Source organism: Danio rerio, chromosome 4 (assembly GCF_049306965.1).
Source record: "Danio rerio strain Tuebingen ecotype United States chromosome 4, GRCz12tu, whole genome shotgun sequence".
Classification (NCBI taxonomy): domain Eukaryota; kingdom Metazoa; phylum Chordata; class Actinopteri; order Cypriniformes; family Danionidae; genus Danio; species Danio rerio.
Window position 1 is genome coordinate 4,467,974 of NC_133179.1, and position 21,219 is coordinate 4,489,192.

The window sequence follows — 21,219 nt, forward strand, 5'->3', positions numbered from 1 at the left end:
GTGTGCGCACTCAGCAGGGGGTACGCGATGTGGCGCCAGGCGATAGTATTAATCTTACATAAATAAACAAATAAATTGAATGAAAGGCTCGAAAATACGTGGATTTCTTCGTGCACAGATTTTGTTTGCCTACCCATAGCATTATTAAAACCCCAGACTCCTCATTACATTTATTTTCAGAACACACAGCTGTTGTTGTTGTTGTTGTTGTTGTTGTACCAGTCCATCAAAAACGTCCTGAATGTTCATTTTCAGGTAACTGATGCTCCAGAGTCTCCTCCGCCCTCTCTTGCTCCTTCAGATGGGATTGTGGGAGCGCTGATGGAGGCCATGAAGAACCGTAGCAAAGTGATCCACTGTTCAGGTGAGCCAAGCTGCTTTTAAAGGGGACCTATCAGGCCTCTTTTTACAAGATGCAAAATAAGTCTCCGATATCCCTAGAAGTTGTGAAGTTTCAGCTCAAAATAGCCACACAAATAACGTGTTTTCACTTGTTGAATCTGACCCTTTTAGGCTTCGATTAAAATTGTGCCCTTTTGGTAACTGTCGCTTTAAATTCAAATGAGATTGTGCTCTTTTCTAAAGGGGGCGGAGCTAGAATTGCCTGTATGTCAGCATAGTGGCAGATATAAAAACAAGACTTGCGTCCTATGCTAATGAGGGAGAGATGGTCACTAGTGGGCGGGGTTTTCCCCCTCTGATGACACGTACAAATGGAGAATGTTAATCAAAGTGTTTCTGCAGACTGATTTTATCAAGTCTTATCATAACAAATAAAATTAATACGTTTACCATTAGAAGCTGCTTAAATGCACACACAACCGTGTTTAAACCCCTTATAAAAGCGATTTTTGCATAATAGCTCCCCTTAAGACCTTATTATTAGGTTAACGTTAACACTCAATCCATGGTTTCATAGATGACGACGACGATGATGATGACGTTGATGATTTTGAGGATGACGAAGATTGGGAAGACTGACGATGACCAAGGCTGACCAAAAGAACTAAGACACTACAATGGCTCTCGTCTTTTCGAAATCTTTTAAAATTGTAATGTAAATGGACGACCGATTTGCTGTACATTTTTGTTGCCTTCAAGCTTTTTTTTTGTATTAATCTGTGCAATACCTCATTTAATCTGTAAAAATTTGTCATGTATCATGTATTTTTTTTCCTCTCCTCGATTAACGTGCAATTTTACATCAAGTTTTCTTGATTGGTAGAGTTGAATGTTTCGGGATTTTGTTTGTTTGTTTGTTTGTCATTCGTTAAAGGGAGAACGACTCTAAGGAACAAGACTTAAATGTCGATATTGTGACTCAAAGCAAGAACACTATATTTTCATACTTTTTCCTCTTCCTTTTCTTATTCAGAACATAGTTTAGCGCCGTTATTTTCTTAACAAATTTAAAAAACAAACATATTTAGCTCCATTGCAAATTTGTAAAATCGAGTCGTTTATATTTTTGCACGAATCAGAAAAGAAAAAAAGTGGGAATACAGCACAATACGGCGGTTATGTTTACACTTTGTGTGCTATAGCTACTATATTAGATGTGAGAAACACTACAGTTAATGGAAATATCCTGTTTGCACATGGTAGTTTTGATTTTTACTGGCATTACAACAAATCTCATGGGCATGTTTTTTTATTCCTGTTGGTTTGATAAGGGTTCATGTGTGCCATTTAAAAAATATATATAAATAAAAAATAGCGGACGGTTGTACGTTCTCAATGTTTTACTAATAATGCACTGTGACGCTGTACTAATCGAAAGAAAGGCTCTGGCACACTTTATGGTTTCAGAGTTCCACAGTTTTTAACAGTACTATCGAGCAAATACAAATATCCTTTCCGGTTTTTCATTCTTCGTTCAAGCAGGGTTGCTTTGCATTGAGACTTGAAACCTTTGAAATGAGGTTGAAAAAGAATTATTAAAATTGTACACTAAATAAATGTTAATATTTACAGAAAATGTATGTATTTGGTCGTTTTATTTATTTGATGTATAGAGAGAATGTGATTTTACATTGAAATGTGGTTTTAAGTGCAGGTGGTTTATAATATGTCAGAGATTAACTTTTTAAGGGACACATTTTATGTATGTATATATATGTATATATATGTATATATATATATATATATATATATATATATATATATATATATATATATATATATATATATATATGTATATATATATATATGTATGTATGTATATGTATATATGTATGTATATATATGTATATGTATATATGTATGTATATATATATATATGTATATATATATATATATATATATATATATATATATATATATATATATATATATATATATATATATATATATATATATATATATATATATACATTTGCTACCATAAGGACATTTGTATTTTTTTAAGGAAATAATTGTCATCAAATACTTAAATTTATTTAAAAACTACATAATGAGATTATTATAAATGGTTATCAATAACAACCTCTTTAAAATTGTATGCAATATAATTTACAGTTTACAGTTTACAGATAAAATTATTAGCCTCTTCTGTGACTTTTTATTTTTATATTTTTTTAATAATTTTTTACTGTTATATTTTCGACGTGATGTTAAATGGAGCAAGAAAATATACACAGAATGTCATATTATATGTTTATGTTTTTTCTGGGGAAAAGGTGCTAATTGTTTTAGTTTGGCTTGGAGGAAAGTGCAGGGTTTTTAAATTTTTTTATTACAATTTTCTAAATGTAGTAATATACAGGGGGATTCAAAAAGAATACCACAACTTTAAAAATCAAGAACTCTGCAAAGAAGAAAAGCAGAGCCGAGCTCTTTCTGTTGTCGATTTAAGGAAGCTCTAAAGTTTAATTTGGCTGCTCATTTGGTCACTAGGAGTGCTGATATCATCATGTTTCTTTGATTTAAATACACATTTTCAAAGTTGTGGTATTCTTTTTGAATCACCCTTTATCTTTAAAAGCCTGCATGTTTTTACAACCAAAATAATTGTTTTGTCAAATACTTAAATTTTACCAAAAACTTCAGAATATTTTAGATGGTTATCAATAACCTCCAGTTTAAAATTGTATGTAATATGCTATGCAATTGTATTTTTATATTTATTTTAATATTATATTTTTCTAATATTTTCAAAGTGATGTTAAATGGAGCAAGAAAATGTGAACACAATTACCTGTTATATATTTATTTTTTCTGAAAAAAAGCCTTAATTATTTTTGTTTGGCTAGGAAACAATGCAAGTTTTATAATGTATATTCAATTTTCTAAATAAAATAAAGTATATTTTAAAGCCTGCTTTTTATCCTAGCCAACCTAAAATAAGTGACTTTTTTTTCTAAAGAAATTAATAAATATAACTTTTTTATTATTATTATTTTTATGTATACTTTATTACATTTTCCTAAATGTCAAGGCCACTTTTGATTTCCTATTTGAAATTATCCTTGCAGGAGTAAAATTAAATTGTATTTATTTATTCTTTCAGATTTTCAGCGTCATCAGTACAGTATAAAAATGTCATCAGAAATTTGCACACACACACAAAAAAAAAAACACTGATCAAAATTGGAGAACATTCCTCTCAGTAACTGGGAGCTGAACTAAGTTTTTTATTAACTGCAAGCTGCTGAGCTGTTCTGTGACTCTGTTCATTGTCCCACTAAGAAGAGACTGAACCCAAAGTGTCTGTAGAGGTCAGTAAAGCATGGCGTGTCCTGGTTTGGTGGTGTTTTCTGTTTCTCTTTTACAGCTACATGACCGAATGAATGCTCCGTCGTCAACATGCTGATCCTTCACTGCCTTCATCCAACCGTAAAGACAGTCATTTACATGCTGGACAAAAGAAATAAACTTATACAATGTGTGCAGATTGAAATATAATCCTGTAAACTGATATTTCCTCATTCAATTTTATATTTCACGTCAGTCGTAACAACCTAATAGATTTATTAAGCCAGAAAATGGGAGGGTGGGGGAGGATTTACATACCAATTCAATCTCCCAATACTAATACAGTAGTTTACTTGAAATGTGAAAGAGCAATTTTGCCTCATGGTGAATTTGTGCTGTGTTTTTGTGCTGTTAATCCAGACCGTGATTCAAGGTACAAAAATACTGTAATGTTATGATTATTTTTAAAACCCAGCCCAGTCTGATGTGGCATTACTGGAGTTTAGCCAGCCAGCTGATTGCATTAGACATTGTGTTCTGCTTTTAGAGTGCTAAATTTAGACCGACATTAAGAATGGAAACGTATTAGTGTCGTGCAAAACAATATTATTTTATCCCACAATGAGTTAAATCATTACTTGCTGATTCAAGTGGGAGATTGAATCTGGATGGAATTGTTTAAGGACAAGTTTTAATTCCACTTCCATCAGAACCTGCTTAGTAGATTTCATCCCTCCACCCCAACTTTCTGGCTTAATAAGTCTATTGTGTGCTGGGATATGCTTTTGTTAAAACTATTACAATATAACCTTCGTCATGGGAAAGTGTTTGCATGTCAGATCCGAGCTCTTTGCCTGAACACGAGCTTTGCTGATGCTAAAAACATTTGTCCATTCAAAGTCAACAGCTGCAGAGTGAATTTGGTCCCAGTGAGCGCTTCCAAAATAAACATGCATACAGGGTCCGGATTAGGAGACTGTGATATTCATACAACTAATACTCTTTTTCTTTGTATGGAATAATCTTCCGATCTTTGCAATGGTTTGGTAAGTTACAATAACACGCGTCGAGATGCAGAAATGATGCCATTTAATGACATTTAGTCTTTAAAATCAAGTCATATATTTACATTTTTACAGATATGGATGATGTTTGAAAACATTAACAAGGCAAAGTTGGTTTTACATTTAAAAATGACAAAGTACAACCACAACAACAGCAGAAACTCTCAACACTATTAGCTCTAGTAATCATTTAAATAATAGTAATTATAATACAGTGCAAATGTCCAGGTCATTCTCAATGCAGAAAGCCTAAAGGTCCTGTGATGTGCTTTTTTTTATTCGAAATTTGACCAAATCTCGACAGAAACACAATGCAGGAGATATATTGAATAAGGGGAGGAGCTACTATAAATAATAGCCCCTCCCCTTTATTTAAAACAGCCAATAGTTTTTCGTTTTTATCACAGCTTTGCCAGTAAAAGTGCTTGAGCTCAGGCTAATCAAACGAGAAGCATTTTAAAGAGGATGGGGCATGTCAGTTACTATCGAACAGGAGTTCTCAATCTTGGTCCTGGAGGTCTGGTGTCCTGCAGATTTTAGCTCCAACCCCAATCAGACACACCTGGGCTAGCTAATCAAGCTCTTACTAGGCCAGGTGTGTCTAAACTCAGTCCTGGAGAGCCGGTGTCCTGCAGATTTTAGCTCCAACTTGCCTCAACACACCTGCAAAGATGTTTCTAGAGAGCCTAGGCCAGGGATGTCCAGACTGGAGGGCCGGTGTCCTGCAAAGTTTAGTTCCAACCCCAATCAGACACTCCTGGGCTAGCTAATCAAGCTCTCACTAGGCATTCTAGAAACATTCTTGTAGGTGTGTTGGAGCTAAAATCTGTAGGTCGCCGGCCCTCCAGGACTAAGTTTGGACACCCCTGGCCTAGTAAGAGCTTGATTAGCTGTGTCTAATTGGGGTTGGAACTAAACTTTGCAGGCCATCAGCCCTCTCGAACCGAGTTTATGCACCCCTATACTAGGCTTTCTAGAAACACCCTTGCAGATTTGTTGAGGAAAGTTGGAGCTAAAATCTGCAGGACATCAGATCTCCAGGACCAAGTTTGAGATTCCCTTCTATAGAGCATTTGATTGGTCGAGATTTGATGAGAAACTGAAGTATGAGTTGATTTGGATTGTTTATGCATTTAGGCGGAAGTGTCCAATCATTGGATATTTATACAAGGTTTACATCTTTTAAATGTGCATTCCGTCACTGTTTTAGGGCACACTAGCTCATAGATATCCTCAAAACTTACTCAGGATTAATTTCACTGGACCTTTAAATGTAAAACATGCACTTGCTGTGATCAGTGCACATTTACATGATTGGCTTTAAAACCCAAAACACCTGCTCTAATCAATTGTTTTAAGCCTTGGTGTAATTCTGAGGAAAGCACATGGTATTCACAGATGTCGTATTGAACCAGGAGTGTCACCTTGCTGTTTGATCCTACAGCCTGGTTACTGAAGATATTTAGGAACCTCCACCTGCAATGAAATAAAAGGTCAGATCCTCCAATTTGTCTATAGTGCAACCAGCTATTATGAATCAGATTATTCAGACCTTGCTAAAATGCTGCCACAAAATAGCATTTAGCTTTTGTTTTGTTTACTTGTACAAAGTTATTATTAGTAAGTTCAGTCTACTTGAACTCTTTTTCATTTTCCACAACACCAGAAGGCCTTATCGGGATGGCCTCTATTTATAGCAGCATTAAGTGTGAGGAATCTTTGAGGTCAGGATCCCTTGTCTGAGGGTAACGCTGAATTTTCCACTGCACCGAATGAATCGAACATCTAGCTGAGTTTTATTTTCTGTATCTGCATCTATTCTAATGTTATGGAGATTAAAGTGTTTAAAGAATACATCCGATAAAGATTTGTGACACAAAGGTGTGGCAAAAACAACAGGAATGCCATGAAATCTTACAAGTTCCCTGGGCTTAAAGAGACTGCATACCTTTGATAGATTCAAGACCTTTGGCATAATTGCTCAATGCAAACATCTTTTCAGTTGCACATGGTTTTGCTTTCTCTTTTTAAAGTCTACATGAACCGGAAATTTCTAGTTTTAAACATATGAACATTTCAGTTTGTTGATGTATTTCCAAATTACATGAAATATTGAGTAGGGGGTGGCCTTTTTTTTGCGCTCCTCCTTTCATCTTTTAAAGGTTTTAACTAATGGTTAGAAGTGTGGCAAAGCTTATTTCATTATAACAAACTTTTTTATTGATTGGCATGGATTAATTGTTCACCTTAGGAAGTACAATGCGCGCTAGCAAAATAGATATTACGCTTTTTTATTTAATTTAGCCTTTAACCCCATCTAAATAGCATAAAAACATTGACAGGAATATCTGTGGCTCTGTTCCAAACAAAGACAGTATAAGCTATCTTTTTTCCAGCCTCAAAGAAACCATCGCATGAATCTGATCCCACTGGATCCATTAATATATGTACCCAATGTATATTAACTGTTTGCATTAGCTTAGCAACATACTAATCCTAACCTAATTGAAATCAACAGTGATTCTCAGATGTATAGGTGTGGTGTATCAACAGTGTGGTAGATGTATAGGTCGCTGTCTTTATTAAGATTTACAAGTAAGTCATTTAAGACTTCATTTCAAGCAAGAAGTCACTAGATGACAAGAAAGTTGACTGTTTCAGAACAGAGCCTGACAGATTTTGTGATACTCACCCTTCTGAGATTTCTGACGCTGCTGCCTCTGATGGCGGCCATGAGTTCATCATGAGCACAGCGCTGAGGTGTGGATGGTCTGGAGTTTTCTCTGTCATTGATGGGTCTCAAAGCGTTCTTAAGTTCCTTTAATATGCTGTCCGTCTCTGTTTGATTTGGAGGCCTCTTTTTGCCCTTTTTGGATTTGGATTTGGTGGGACCATGTTGCTGTTTCTTGGAAGTCTCCTCTTGCCTTTTGATCACCTCAGCAATCATTCTGGAGGGAGGTTTATTTTCTGAGAGGGAGGCTTTTGGGGGTGGAGGAGGAGGAGGTGGTGGAGGTGGTGGTGGTGGTGGAGGAGCAGGGGGAGCATTTTTCTTGGCCATGTCAACATGTGGTAGCTTTGGAGATGACCATGGCGAACTCCGAGGCGAGCTGTGAGGAGAAGAAGTGCTCGTGCTCTTCTGAAGAGCAACAGTTCTTGGATTTGTGGGTGTTGCTGTACCTCCATTCTGCAGACGCAGCTCTTGCATTCTCTTCTGTCTCTGGAGGTCTTGATTGCGGGTGAGAAGGGTTGTCATGCTTATACGTGGGCCTGGAAGGTCGAACTGGTAGCCCAACTTTATTAGCGTGGTATTTTCCCTTAGTAACTTTACAATCTCCATCTCCACCTGACCTCCACATATGTGCCTTTGATTGTGAAATCGCATTTCTGTCAGAGTATTGTTTTGGGTGATCGCTTGCACCAGAGCCAGAATACCTTTACCTGTGATAAAGTTGGACTCGATGTTAAGGTTTGTGATGTTTCGGTTTTCTCTCAGCATCTTGGCAATGGCAAAAGCCACCTGGTCATCAGCATGAGTGTTGGCAAGGCTGAAGACGCGTACCTGTGCGTTAGAGCGTAAGGCTTCTGCAAATCGGATAAGAGTGTCTTGGGAGATGTTGTCAATGTTGTTGAGGTTGACCTCTGTGGTTTCTGGGTCATTGTTGAGGACCTTTTCCAGTACCTCATCAGCCACCGTGGGGTTTCCTGAAGTGCGACCAGGCTCCTGACTCTGGGCTTTTGGTTCACCTATCTGCCTTTGATTGGATTGACTATTTGAGGACCAACAATGCTGCGGTTGAGTGTTACACTCCATTGAGTGTCCCATTTTAGGATGGTTGTCGATTTCTTTTTGTTCTTCTTGTTCTTCCTTGTCATCTTCTTCCTCTTCTTCTTCTTCCTCCTCTTCCTCTGTCACTGGTTCATCTGCTTCACTTTCCTCTTCCTCTTCTCGGTCTTCTTCAGCTTCTCTATATTTCTCTGTGTCTTTCTCACTTTCTTCAACCTCATCTTTTTCATCCCCAGAGTCTTCAGTGTCACTCTCTGTAACACATTCCTCCTCTTCTCTGCTGTCTTTGTCTTTCTGTAATTGATATGGTCAATGTTAGAAAACGTTCATGCATTGGTCCTTGTGTATCTAGTGACACCCTCAGAAGTGTATTTAACTTTGAATTCGTATTGCTTTTAAAACACATCACATATTTTAGCAAGTGGCAATTCTACAGAATAAATAGCTATTCAATAGATGAAATTTAAATCCTCACGTAAAGCATCTGCTTTTCTTAACTTCAAACCATAAACGATAAAGGTATAACAGCACAGACCCTTAAACGGACACATTTCTACAGTACTTTATTTACCCCTAACCCCAATCTCTGTCTTGGGGGGTCACTGTCCCACAAACCTGAATTCAAACTTGCCTCAACACATCTGTTTGAAAGTTTCTTGTATTGCCAGTAAGACCTTGCTTCGTTGTTTCAGGTGTGTTTAATTATATAACGGTTATAATATGCATGATAGTGGACCTCCAAGAACAGTATTTGTCTGTAAGCGTAGGCTACATACTACTACTCAAATGTATTGAGTACAAAGGTATCCACTGAAAGCATACCTTTCCATTGACAATCTTTTAAAACAATCAAGGTACTGTTTTTTTCTGACACCATTGGAAGTGTTTAAGATTGTTAGCACTGACCTCTCCTGGGCTTGTAGATCCAATCCTTTCCTCCTCCAGCAGTTTTCGCGTCTCATTTTCCCAGTATTTCATCAGAGCTTCCCTACTGAATGTACCGGTGGGAGTCTTGGCGGTCTGATCTCTTTGCCGCAATCCGATAGGGAGATTGTCATCTGGGTCAATATCAGCCAACTCCTTCTCCAGCTCCTGGAGCTCCTCGGCTGTGAGTGAAGCCAACAGCTCATCTTCATCCAAATCCTCGTACTTACTGAGTTCCCGACGGTAGCCGAATGTACTCATGGCCTCTTGGTAGTCTTGGTTTTGTCTCAGCGTTGGTGCATCAGATGTTTTGAGCGTTCTGGGATCCTTCGAGTGGTTCAAGTGAGAGTGAGTGCTCATCTGCTGTGGTGGGCAGCTGGAGGGGTCTTAAGAGCGGGATCAGAGAGACGTGGTACAAAGCCCCAGCCTATGATGCCGTTGCTTTTTTGGGAGGCAGGAGTCAATCAGAAAGAGCTGCAAAAAGCATGTGAGCTCACAACATGGCCACAGCGAGGCCTGTCAATGAGTGCTGACTGCATTGTTCATGTCCAAAATAAGCAGATAGACTTAGAGAGAGATGGTCATATCCTTATAATAGTAAGTTGCAGCAAGAAGGTAAAGACTTAGATACAAAAAGGAGTTGCTTTAACATTAAAGGTACATCAAGGGAATCTTTGGTTCATTTTAGCTGTTTAGAATCGGACAACCTAGAAAGGCTTTAAGCGCTTTTAGTTTTCATATGTGCCAAAAATACCACCTAGAGCTGAAGTATTATACGTCAGAAGCTAATAGCGAGGGGCAGATTATCCCTGGAACTGTTATCAGCCTGAACCATTGTGAGGATTTTCAAAAATCCTCTTTTCTCTTTGCCTTTTACCAGTTTTGTCTCGCTTTTGATGTCATCGTGGGGATTAAATTTTGCTTTATTATTGCTTTTGTCAAAGCAGACACCATACATCCTTGCTTAAAAGGGAGAAGAGAGGCTAAAGGTTAATATGGTTTAGATATGAATGGATTTTGAAGGCCGTACGCTTTCAGATCAGGCTGTGTGTAATGATCAGATTTGGACTGAGTGTGAATGGTCAGATAAGCTATTTGTTGACTTATAGGATCCAAACAACCACAAAGGGCTAGATCTGTGTTTATGACAGGAACATAATGTCCGTTGCATCTCTGGAGTCGCCGACTGGCGTTGACAGTGCAGGAATGTTGTTGCTCAGATAACAAGGGTCTCTAGCAACACGAGCTTCTGCAAAGTCTTTATATTACTTAAACAAGTATGTATTGTGGGATCCTCCCATCCTTGCCGACTCCCCCAAAAGTAAATAATTAGAAATATAAAGTTGATAAATATTTTTATAAAAACTATTTTATTGTGAAATATTTCTATATTATGTATTTTATTTTTGCTTTATAGCCTAGATATGATCTTAATAAAAAAAAATTTCACTTTATTGAACAAATGAACACTGTAGTAATTTTTTCCACAAAAAAATAATAAAATAGGAATAATCTTCATATAAATCAATGTATCTAGTATTCACCCATTCGACCATAAACATCATATTCCTTGTAGAGCAGGAAATTCTTCAATGCAGGGGGGAAAGGAACAGTGCTCATGAACTCCGGGTCATTCAGTCTTTTCAGTGTCATATGTCTTCTTATAACCAGTCTGGCCTGGTGTTTCAGAGAGCGAGGATTCCCTAGTGCCAAACAGACATGTAAATCATTATTCGATATATTTGAAAGATGTGAATTGCAAACAGAAGTGTCTTACTGAGGATGTCACAGATGTCAGGCCATTCCTCTTGTCTTTCCATTATGCGTTGCAGTTTAGAGCAAATGTGCGCTTGACTCACGTAATCCAGGAGTATTTGCACCACTCTCCCTGCCAAGTGTGCCATCCATGACACACTAATAAACTCACAAAACTAAAAAAAACACACAGAGATCAGAGTGCACAATTAGGCCCCAAAAAATATAGATGTGGAATATTTAGGAGAATTGGGAAATCATGTGTGGTGCATTTGTATTGTCTGCACGGATCACAATTAAACAAGTGAAGTTTATTTCTAAACTAATTTCGAGAGGGTGACCTGCTTATGATTGCTTGTGGCCGGCCCCGCATTATCTAGTTTATCATTCACCAATCAGACGATTCCTAAGGCACTATAAATACCCTAAGTTCCATGTCACAGTCATCTTGGTTTTGAAGAATCCCCCCTTCCACCCCTACTCCTCTTCCGTTCCTAGATGGGTGGCATGGTGGCACAGTGGTTAGCACTGTTGCTTCACAACAAGAAGGTTTCTGATTCTAATCAATACCAAGCCAGCCGACGTTTCTGTGCAGAGTTTACACGTTCTCCCCATGCTCATGTGGGTTTCCCCCCCGCCCCCCGGTATCTTCCCACCCTTCAAAAACATGCAACTTAAGTTAATTGACTAATCCAAATCGGCACCATAGGCATGCACCTAGTAGGTAGCTATCCCTTAAGAGCAATCACTATCTGTTCATTAGCAACTACAGCAGGGGAGTTCTTGAGTTCAATCTGAGCCTAAACTCCCCTCTCGCCTTGCAACAGGAGGGAGCCCCGGGCTCGAGGATCTTATAAGCTCAGGACTCTCTCCCGGGACAGCATGCCAAACAAGCTTGGCACAGCAGGCGTTCGTTTGGCACTGGCATAACGGGGCCAAACATGGCCTGGGTTTTGCAGACATAGCACCATCTTCAAAGCAGCACACAAGACATGGGCCAGATACCAAATGTAGTATTTGGACCAGATGTTAGGGGAAAAAAAATGTCCATAGCACACCTATAGTGAAATACTTCATGGGTTTATCAAACTCATTGCAGATGTGACTCACCAACATATCGGGCCCAGTTCAGGCCCAGTTATTAACTTGACTGAGACTTGGTCCAGATATGGTTCCTGTTTGCCCCTTGTGTGGAAGCCAGACTTGGCCAAACCTTGTAACGTAATTCACTGTGGCATGTGGGCCAAGCAAAAGCTGATTGTGTGGGCCAGATCTGAGCCAGACAAATTTTGCTATGTGGGTAGGGTTATTTACAGCAATATATGATTGGAGAACCATGTGATAGTTAATGTGGGTCCAGCTGTGGTCAATCAAAAGCACATGATTATCTGAAACTAGTTAATAAGTAAACTTCACCTAGTAACTGCTTTGTGACCCCAAACAGTGCTGACTTTGACTTTACCAAGATTGAACTGTAACCTTGTGTTGCATTATTTATTGCATTCCTCTAGTGACTAATTGCATTGATGAATATAAACCAAGATGTTAGTGAATAAGACGCACATTTTAGTGCATAGTGATGCTTACAGTGACTTTATCCGGAGTGCTCTTGTTTTGGTACGACTGGTTATGAAATTCTGACCATGTGTACGTCTTTACACTGTTGTCATGGTAACACTCGAAACAGCTTTCTGCATGGTATCCGTTGTTGAGGAGCAGGCGCAGCATCATCTCATCTTTGAAGCAGTATTGCAGCGCTGTAGGAAATAAAGTGTCACTGACGACGGAAAAGATGCAGTTGACGTCTGCACCGTGCGCAAGAAGCAGCCGCACCAACTCATACTTCTCAGCTCTGACCGCCACCAGGAGGCAGCGCAGCGGGTCCAAATCCGGCTTCGCTCCCGCTTTCAGAAGCATCTCTGTGCAGGTCACGTCTCCATTGCAGACGGCAAAGTAGAGCGGGGTTTTCCTCATGTCTCCATAGTTTTCGGAAATATGACAGCCCAGTATTGGATTGACATCAAAACCTTTTTCAATGAGAAGTTCGAGGCACTGTGCTTGACCTCCGTCTGCCGCAGAATGAACCGGACTCATCCCGGAAAGCCGGATGGCCCTTTTTGTGGTGATGGGAATTAATGTCTTCAGAGCTCTGGAGGTTTAAAAAGAGACACAAAGATTTGTAATATGGTTGGGAAGTGTGTTAAGGTTGATCATAGCTCCATTCCAGTCCAATTTTTAATGCAATTATGGTCAAATGAATCAAACCTCTGAATCGGTAAGAGAAACATACAAAAGGTGCAGAGCTGGGGGTCGTGAGGACCAGAACTGAGATCTGCTGTACTATAGAATGGTGTGTTTTCCAAAACCATCATGAGCTCAGTGTTTATAGTTTAGAGATTTGGTTTATCCCAAATACACCATCACATCATTGATGTACATCATTGAGTACATCCCACAAGTGTTCACTATGGGTGGAACATGTAAATGGGTTTAAATGGAATGCCCTAAACCAGGGGTCACCAATCTCATTCCTGGAGGTCCGGTGCCCTGCAGGGTTCAGCTTCAACTTTCCTCAACACACCTGCCTGGGTGTTTCAAGTATACCTAGTAAGACCTTGATTAGCTTGTTCAGGTGTGTTTGATAAGGGTTGGAGCTCAAATCTGCAGGACACCGGCCCTCCAGGAACAAGTTTGGTGACCCCTGCCCTAAACCCTTGAGCCCTAGGGAACTATACTGTAGTGGTGTGACAATGGCATTGCATTCCGGGACATGTAAGTGTTGGAGTAGACATATAAAGCCTAATCCCTCTCTTGTTCAACATTGAGGCAGCGGGGATTCCCTAAAGGCAAGGACATTCCATGATTGCAAATGGAGTGGAACGCAGCCTTGGTGTGCACTTGCAAACTTCCTTTCCCCCCGTACCTTAGGAGGATTCCCCAACGCCATTTTGAAGTGCATTCCGCTTCATGAAGTGAACGAGGGAAGCTTACATAGATATACCCTCGATTTTTGTCTGCTTCATATGTTCACTCCATCACCTATATGTCCCAGAATGCAATATGGTTGTAACCTCACAACAGTGTAGTTCTCAAGTGCTCAGAGCTTTAGGGCGGGCATGTCCAAGCTCGGTCGTGGAGGGCCGGTGTCCTGCAAAGTTTAGTTCCAACCCCAATCAGACACACCTGGGCTAGCTAACCAAGCTCTTATAGGCTTTCTAGAAACATCCTTGCAGGTGTGTTGAAGGAAGTTGGAGCTAAAATATGCAGGACACCGGCCCTCCAGGACCCGCTTTAGGACACTCCATTGAAATCCATCCAGATGTACTATCAGTAGTAAACAGTTGTGTAACATAATCAAAGACGTAGGGAATCTGAGGGAATGAGACAAAGGGAAGTTAGCAAGTGCAGGACATAAAAAAATTGGACTGGAATGCATCCCTAGTGTGCTCTCACAGGTAGTGCCCTTCATAGGCGGCTCGGTGAATTGGAAGTTGATAGGCAAGACTGGCTACGTTGGGATTGGCACCATGTTGTAGGAGGAGACAAATACAGTCCAGGTTTCCACAACCTGCGGCGTCGTATAAAACACTGTCTCCGTTTGTAGCTTGTGCAGAGACGTCGCCCCCTATAGGTGAGGGAAAGAAAGAGGAATTGATTTTGAGTGTACTATAACGGCTTCCCACTCCACTTTTAGACGTGCACTCACTAACTTTCCTTCCCCAAGCACTTCCCCTCAGGAGAATCCCTGCCCCTTGTCAAATGGATGAGGGAAGTTCAGAAAGAACAATCAGTTTTGACAAAGGGAGCAAGTCTCCTTCATGTGTACACTCCAGCACTTATATGTCCCACAATAAGCCCTATATGCAAAGATCTGAATGCAACGGTGTAAGTAATCACTCTTCATTTTCATGTTTCAAGTTTTGTGCATTAATTGAGCTTTTTTTTGCCCTTCTTATGTGGAATTTGTGGGGTATTTTTGTTAATCTCGGTTGCATTATTGCCACCCTGACCTAAAGGTAACACATTATTTATTTAATTAAAAACATTGGTAACAATACTAACGCAGAGTTGAGTTGTTGTCGGACTTTGCATGCATCTGACTGACCATGTTGAATGAGGACGGTCAGTATTTGCGGATGGCCGTATTCAGCTGCGATGCCCAGTGGTGTAACTCCATGGCCATCTCTGCCCATCACCTTCCCGCCGTGTCTCAGCAGCAGCATCAGGATGTCCACACAGCCCACTTTAGCCGCCTCATGAGTGGCCGTCCATTTCCTCAGACACACCTGCTCCACAGAGGCGCCTCCCATTATCAGTGCGTAAACCATATCATAGGAGTCCTTCCTCACAGCTGCAAAGGGAAATGCAGAGTAAGAATTTATTGCCCAATTTCACCGGCATAGACCACGCCAGACTTTGAACTAGATTTTATTTAATGGATGAAGGGGATGATAAGAGAACAGTGGGATGAAGAGTAATGGAAGCAAGAGGATAAACAGTTAACAGGTAGGTAGGTTGATCGTGCATCCTACAATGATGCCCAGAGGGGTTACCATCTCTGTAATGTTTTGGTAGAGTGATTGGACCCCCTGATTCAACCTGGGAGTAAAGAGAGGGTTATAGGATTGTTAATGGGAAGCAAGGAATTAGAGAAGGGAGGGTGGATTCGAAAGAACGAGAAGAACAATGCTAGAGGGCTGGTCTGCCTTAAATAAGTTTTAGGTAGGTGACTGGTTAAGGAGACAAAGTGAGCCGTGGTTTTTGCAGCTAAACCTTTGGTAACTTTTAGACGGTTAAAAAAGAACTTGCTGGTTGAATTAAAGTCAGAAATGTAGAATTGTATACTCAAAAGGTATTTTTGAGCTTGTGTGTGTGTGTGTGTGTGTGTGTGTATTTTATATATATATATATATATATATATATATATATATATATATATATATATATATATATATATTTATTTATTTATTTATTTATTTATTTTCTGTCTGTGAATTATATTTAAAAAATTACAGTTATTTAATTTCAATAGTTATTTATTGTAAATAAAGTTTATATTTATATGTAAAGTTTGAGTTTACTTTATACTGTAATTTGTAGAAGCTTATGACATATAATAAAACTATATGATATAAAATAAAATAATGATAATATTTATTAAATATTTATAAATTAAAAAAATATATATTTGAATGAATTTAAATTATAATAAAAATCCAATTTAATTTGACAGGTAGATCATTTTGCACTCACAAAACACATTTGTCCAATTTGTGGTTGCTAATTTTGTCATTTAAATACTTTGTTTTTTTATTAAAACAGAATAGATTATTGTGATCCATATTGTACTTAATTTTATTCAGTATTTCCTTTTTCCTTTTATGATTTATATTTTAAAACAGCACACATGCGAAAGTGAAATTGTCATTATAATATCTGTGTGATATCAGCCTAAACAGCTTGTTTTTGCAAGTGTCTTCAATGGCTCTATCATGTTGTTCTGTTGTAATACCCAGCAGAAGTGGCGTCTCATTCTTGCTGTTCATGTTGTGTGGAGATGCTCCATGTTGGAGAAGAACCTTCACGTTCTCCACATGTCCAGACTGACAAGCTAAAGTCAGAGGCGTTTCTCCATCAGATGTCGTCTCCTCCATAGTCAGATCATAGCACGCTGTTCAGGAAAAAAGCAGTACATATAATGTTTATGAAATATAGTTGAAGGCAAAATGATTTGCCCTCCAGTTAATATATATATATATATATATATATATATATATATATATATATATATATATATATATATATATATATATATAGTTTTTATTTTTTTTTCCAAATATTTCCCAAATGATGTTTAACAGAGCAAGAATTTTTTTACAGTATTTCCTATAATATATTTTCTTCTGGAGAAAGTCTTATTTGTTTTATTTCTGCTAGAATAAAACCAGTTTTTAATTTTTTAAAAGCCATTTTTTGTCAATTTTATAAGCCCCTTTAAGCTATTTTTTTTATTGTCTTCAAAACAAACCTAATTACCCTAACTTGCCTAACTAACCCAGTTAAGCCTTTAAATGTCACTTTAAGTTGAATACTAGTATGTAAAATATCTAGTCAAATAATATGTGCTGTTATCATGGCAAAGATAAAATAAATCAGTGAGTTATTAAAACTATTTTGTTCAGAAATGTATTGGAGAAATATTTTATTTGTTAAACAGAAATGGGGGGGGGGGGTGATTATCAGGGGGGGGGGTGTGCTAATAATTCAGGAGAGCTAATAATACTGACTTCAACTGTATACTGTCGAATGCATATGAAATATATGTTGTCTGCTCACCCAGTAGCACAATATCCAGCACACAGGAATCAGGCTGAACACACGCTCTGTGCATCGGCAGCAAACCTCTGCTGTCTCTTTCCTTATAGGCTTCACTGCATTTGTGCATTTTCCTTAAAGCAAACGTGTCTCCTGGAAGATATCACACAATATGCAGTCATCGGTATCAAATATCTGACATGTGATATTTAATCATGCACACATGTATTTGAAGTATACCTTGATCTATAGCAGATAAAATCTTCAGGTTTTCATCACTGGCTGTTTCCAAAGCACTGCATGAAGGGAAAGTGGTATATGTGAACAGTGGAGCAAAGTAATGACTTAAATTTTTTAGGTATAGCTGCAGATATTCAATGTTAACCAGTTTTATTAATCTATCCACTTCAGAATCTCGCCAGAAGTAGTAAGTCATCCGGGTACTTCTCGCATACTGATGAATTCGGACATACTACTCGGCTTGCATACTGATTTTAGTGTACTATGAAATATGTGGTTTCAAACGCAGGCAGTGAGTTTTCACGGAAAAATTTGCTGATTCAAAAGAGTCAGTCTGAGCGAGTCTTTTGTTAAGGATTCACTGATTCAAACCATCGAGGCAAAGCGAGTTTTCAGGGGGGATTCACTGATTCAAAAGAGTCAGTCAGAGTGAGTCTTTAGCTAATGATGCACTGATTCAAACGGTCTGGGCAGAGTGATTTTTCAAAGAAAGATTCACTGATTCAAACGAGTCAATCAAATTGAGTCTTTAGTTAACAATACATTTATTTTAATGATACAGGCAGAGTGAGTCTTCAGTTAAAGATTCACTGATTGAAATGATCCAGCCAGAATGAGTCTTTAGTTGACAATTAACTGATTTTAATGATCCAGTCAGAGTGAGTCTTAAGTTAAAGATTCACTCATTTCAAATGATTGAGTCAGAGTGAGTCTTTAGTTAAATATTCACTGTTTCAAATGATCATTTGATTAAATGAGGTCAAATGAAATCAAATGAGTCTTTAGTTAATGAATCACTAATTCAAATGATCCAGTCAGAGTGAGTCTTTAGTTGACAATTGATTGATTTTAATGATCCAGTCAGGTTGAGTTTTTAGTTAAAGATTCATAAACAGTCACAGATTCAAAAGAGTCAATCAGATTAAATCTTTAGTAAACAATTCACTGATTTTCATGATCCAGTCAGAGTGAGTCTTTAGTTAAAGATTCACTAATTTCAAATGATTAGGTCAGAGTGAGTCTTCAGTTAAAGATTCACTAATTCAAATGATCCTTGGATCAAATGAGTCTTTAGTTAATGATTCACTAATTCAAATGATCCAGTCAGAGTGAGTCTTTAGTTAAGGATTCGTTAAGTCAAATGATCCAGTCAGAGTGAGTCTTTTGTTAAGGATTCATTAAGTCAAATGATCCAGTCAGAGTGAGTCTTTAGTTAAGGATTCATTGAGTCAAATGATCTAGTCAGAGTGAGTCTTTAGTTAAGGATTCATTGAGTGAAATGATCCAGTCAGAGTGAGTCTTTAGTTAAGGATTCATTAAGTCAAATGATCCAGTCAGAGTGAGTCTTTAGTTAAGGATTCATTAAGTCAAATGATCCAGTCAGAGTGAGTCTTTAGTTAAGGATTCATTAAGTCAAATGATCAAGTCAGAGTGAGTCTTTAGTTAAGGATTCATTAAGTCAAATGATCCAGTCAGAGTGAGTCTTTAGTGACCAATTGATTGATTTTAATGATCCAGTCAGATCTAGTCTTCAGTTAAAGATTCACCGGTTCACAAATATTGTTTTACTCATCTTTTAAATTATGGTTTATTTTATTTGCACTGGTTTTTGTTATTAATTTCAGATTTAGTAAAGCTACAAACATTTTGATTTTAATAAAGTCATGTATGATCATACTTTACATACTTAACTTATTATCTATAAAATACTGAGCATGGAAAATCTTTGTGCGTACCTTAGTGGTTCACTGAACACAGAGTAACCGCAAGCATCCTGGAGGCTCATCTGAATAGCATACTCAATGAGCTGATCTTCATCCATTTGCTCCATGTAGTCCATTGTGTTTCTGTAGATGTGCACATAAACAAAACTCTGATCTTCAGCCGTGCACTGTGGATTTGAAAACCAAAATAACTTCAGTGACTCTGTCTTAAAGATTTTTTGAAAACAGGTAAGCAGAAAAGTCTCGCACCGGGCACTTGCAGAACACAGACTGAGTTTGTTTTGCATGTCCTGAAGGATATATTTAGCCCTGACCTGCTTTCTCCAGACGCTTGGAGAATGTGGGTCACTTTGTCATGACTAGGCAAAAGGTTTTGAGTTCCCTCACGTGTAGCAGCCAAAACAACAAACACACACTGCATTTAGGTAGTAGGCCTACAGTCTTGAAGCCTAGAAAGAAGACATGAGCAACAATAAACCCGTATAATAACACAGGATCTGAATTAACAAGCTATAACGGTTTGTATTTATAAAAAAAAATTAAAGCTGCCCTCTGTAATTGTTGCTGATTTTACACCATGTCCTACATGCAAGGTCACAGCAGAACTGATTATGTGCTTTATTCAGTGTTAAATGCTACCAATGTGACTTTAAATGCCATTTTATGTGACATTGAGTGCTTCTTGTGTGTGTGTTTTTTAAATACATAGGCCTGGTATAAGTTTATATTGTAAAATTGTATTGCAAGATTGCATAAATGAATATTACTAAGCTTATTTGATTATATCTGCAGTACTGTAACTCATAACATTCACCACAGGGGAGTGTTTTAAGTTTACTATACTTGATCAATAATATCCAGCAGTGTAGTTCACAATAATGACCACAGGAGGGCGAAATATGTTTAAGTTTATTATATTTGATTAATAATATCCAGTTGTGTAATTCACAATAGTGACCACAGGAGGGCAAAATATGTTCAATTTATTAGACTTGCTCAATCTCCCGTTGTGTAATTCACAGTTATGACCACAGGAGGGCGAAATGTTTAAGTTTATTAGACTTGATCAATAATATCCAGCAGTGTAATTTACAATAATGACCACAGGAGGGCACATCACGTTTAAAATAAGATTGAGAGTGGTAAATTAATAATGTAATAGTTATTATTTTGATTGAAAGAATATACTTCTGTTTAAGTATAGTTAAAATGGTCATTTATTTTTTTAATATATATGTATATTTTTATAATGAATTTCTTTTTTATGTCGAGCCGAGATTCGAACCCTTTCCTAAACCATACAGATGGAAACGAGGCTTTGTACATTACAGCTTCTCAAATTGAGTGATTGTGAGCTGGTGTTCTTGTGGTGACAAGGTGGAATTTGAGAAAGAATTAAAGATGCATTTCATGGTTTTCCTTAAAATACATAGTCCTGGTGTGAGTTTATATTGTAAAAAATGTATTGCAGAATTTTATAAATGAATATTAAAGTGAAAGGAAACCCAATTGAAAATGAAATCAAATAAAAAATAAAAAAATAAAAAAAGGATTTGACTTTATTTGCAGTGTTGTAATTCACAACATTCACCACAAGAGGGTGACACATAAATTCGTTTACAATAATGACCACAGGAGGGCGAAATATGTTTAAGTTTATTAGATAAATAATATAAAGTTGTGTAATTCACAATAATGACCACAGGAGGGCGAAATATGT

General features: G+C 37.8%; 3 protein-coding genes across 17 annotated transcripts in view; 1 reads left to right on the plus strand and 2 right to left on the minus strand.

Annotated features, from left to right (window-relative positions):
* The window catches only part of waslb (WASP like actin nucleation promoting factor b), a 75,581-nt gene extending 73,603 nt beyond the window's left edge, over window positions 1–1,978 (plus strand). For all 6 annotated transcript variants that reach the window (XM_073945809.1, XM_021474971.3, XM_073945807.1 and 3 more), the window contains 2 exon segments: window positions 256–364; window positions 920–1,978. In XM_073945809.1, the coding sequence (XP_073801910.1) occupies window positions 256–364; window positions 920–981 (171 nt within the window). In that variant the 3' untranslated portion in view covers window positions 982–1,978.
* A 2,787-nt stretch (window positions 1,979–4,765) lies between these two features.
* On the minus strand, window positions 4,766–9,830 carry lmod2b (leiomodin 2 (cardiac) b). The gene is made up of 3 exons (XM_005164493.6): window positions 9,448–9,830; window positions 7,450–8,835; window positions 4,766–6,233 (listed from the first exon to the last, which is right to left on the minus strand). Exons 1-3 carry the CDS (start codon window positions 9,823–9,825, stop codon window positions 6,207–6,209), a joined length of 1,791 nt encoding a protein of 596 aa, XP_005164550.1. The 5' UTR covers window positions 9,826–9,830; the 3' UTR covers window positions 4,766–6,206.
* A 392-nt stretch (window positions 9,831–10,222) lies between these two features.
* asb15b (ankyrin repeat and SOCS box containing 15b) overlaps window positions 10,223–21,219 on the minus strand; it is a 33,050-nt gene continuing 22,053 nt past the window's right edge. For 3 of the 10 annotated variants that reach the window (XM_073946644.1, XM_073946642.1, XM_073946643.1), the window contains 10 exons: window positions 19,814–19,948; window positions 19,512–19,666; window positions 17,776–17,831; window positions 17,557–17,688; window positions 16,733–16,891; window positions 15,326–15,571; window positions 14,674–14,845; window positions 12,808–13,369; window positions 11,243–11,396; window positions 10,223–11,168 (listed from right to left, as the gene is read on the minus strand). In XM_073946644.1, coding sequence (XP_073802745.1) covers window positions 10,999–11,168; window positions 11,243–11,396; window positions 12,808–13,369; window positions 14,674–14,845; window positions 15,326–15,571; window positions 16,733–16,891; window positions 17,557–17,688; window positions 17,776–17,831; window positions 19,512–19,615 — 1,755 coding nt within the window. In that variant the 5' untranslated portion in view covers window positions 19,616–19,666; window positions 19,814–19,948 and the 3' untranslated portion in view covers window positions 10,223–10,998. Of the gene's footprint in view, window positions 11,169–11,242; window positions 11,397–12,807; window positions 13,370–14,673; window positions 14,846–15,325; window positions 15,572–16,732; window positions 16,892–17,556; window positions 17,689–17,775; window positions 17,832–19,511; window positions 19,667–19,748; window positions 19,949–21,219 lie in introns of those variants that run through there. The other 7 variants (XM_073946646.1, XM_073946640.1, XM_073946641.1 and 4 more) reach the window with 4 other exon arrangements.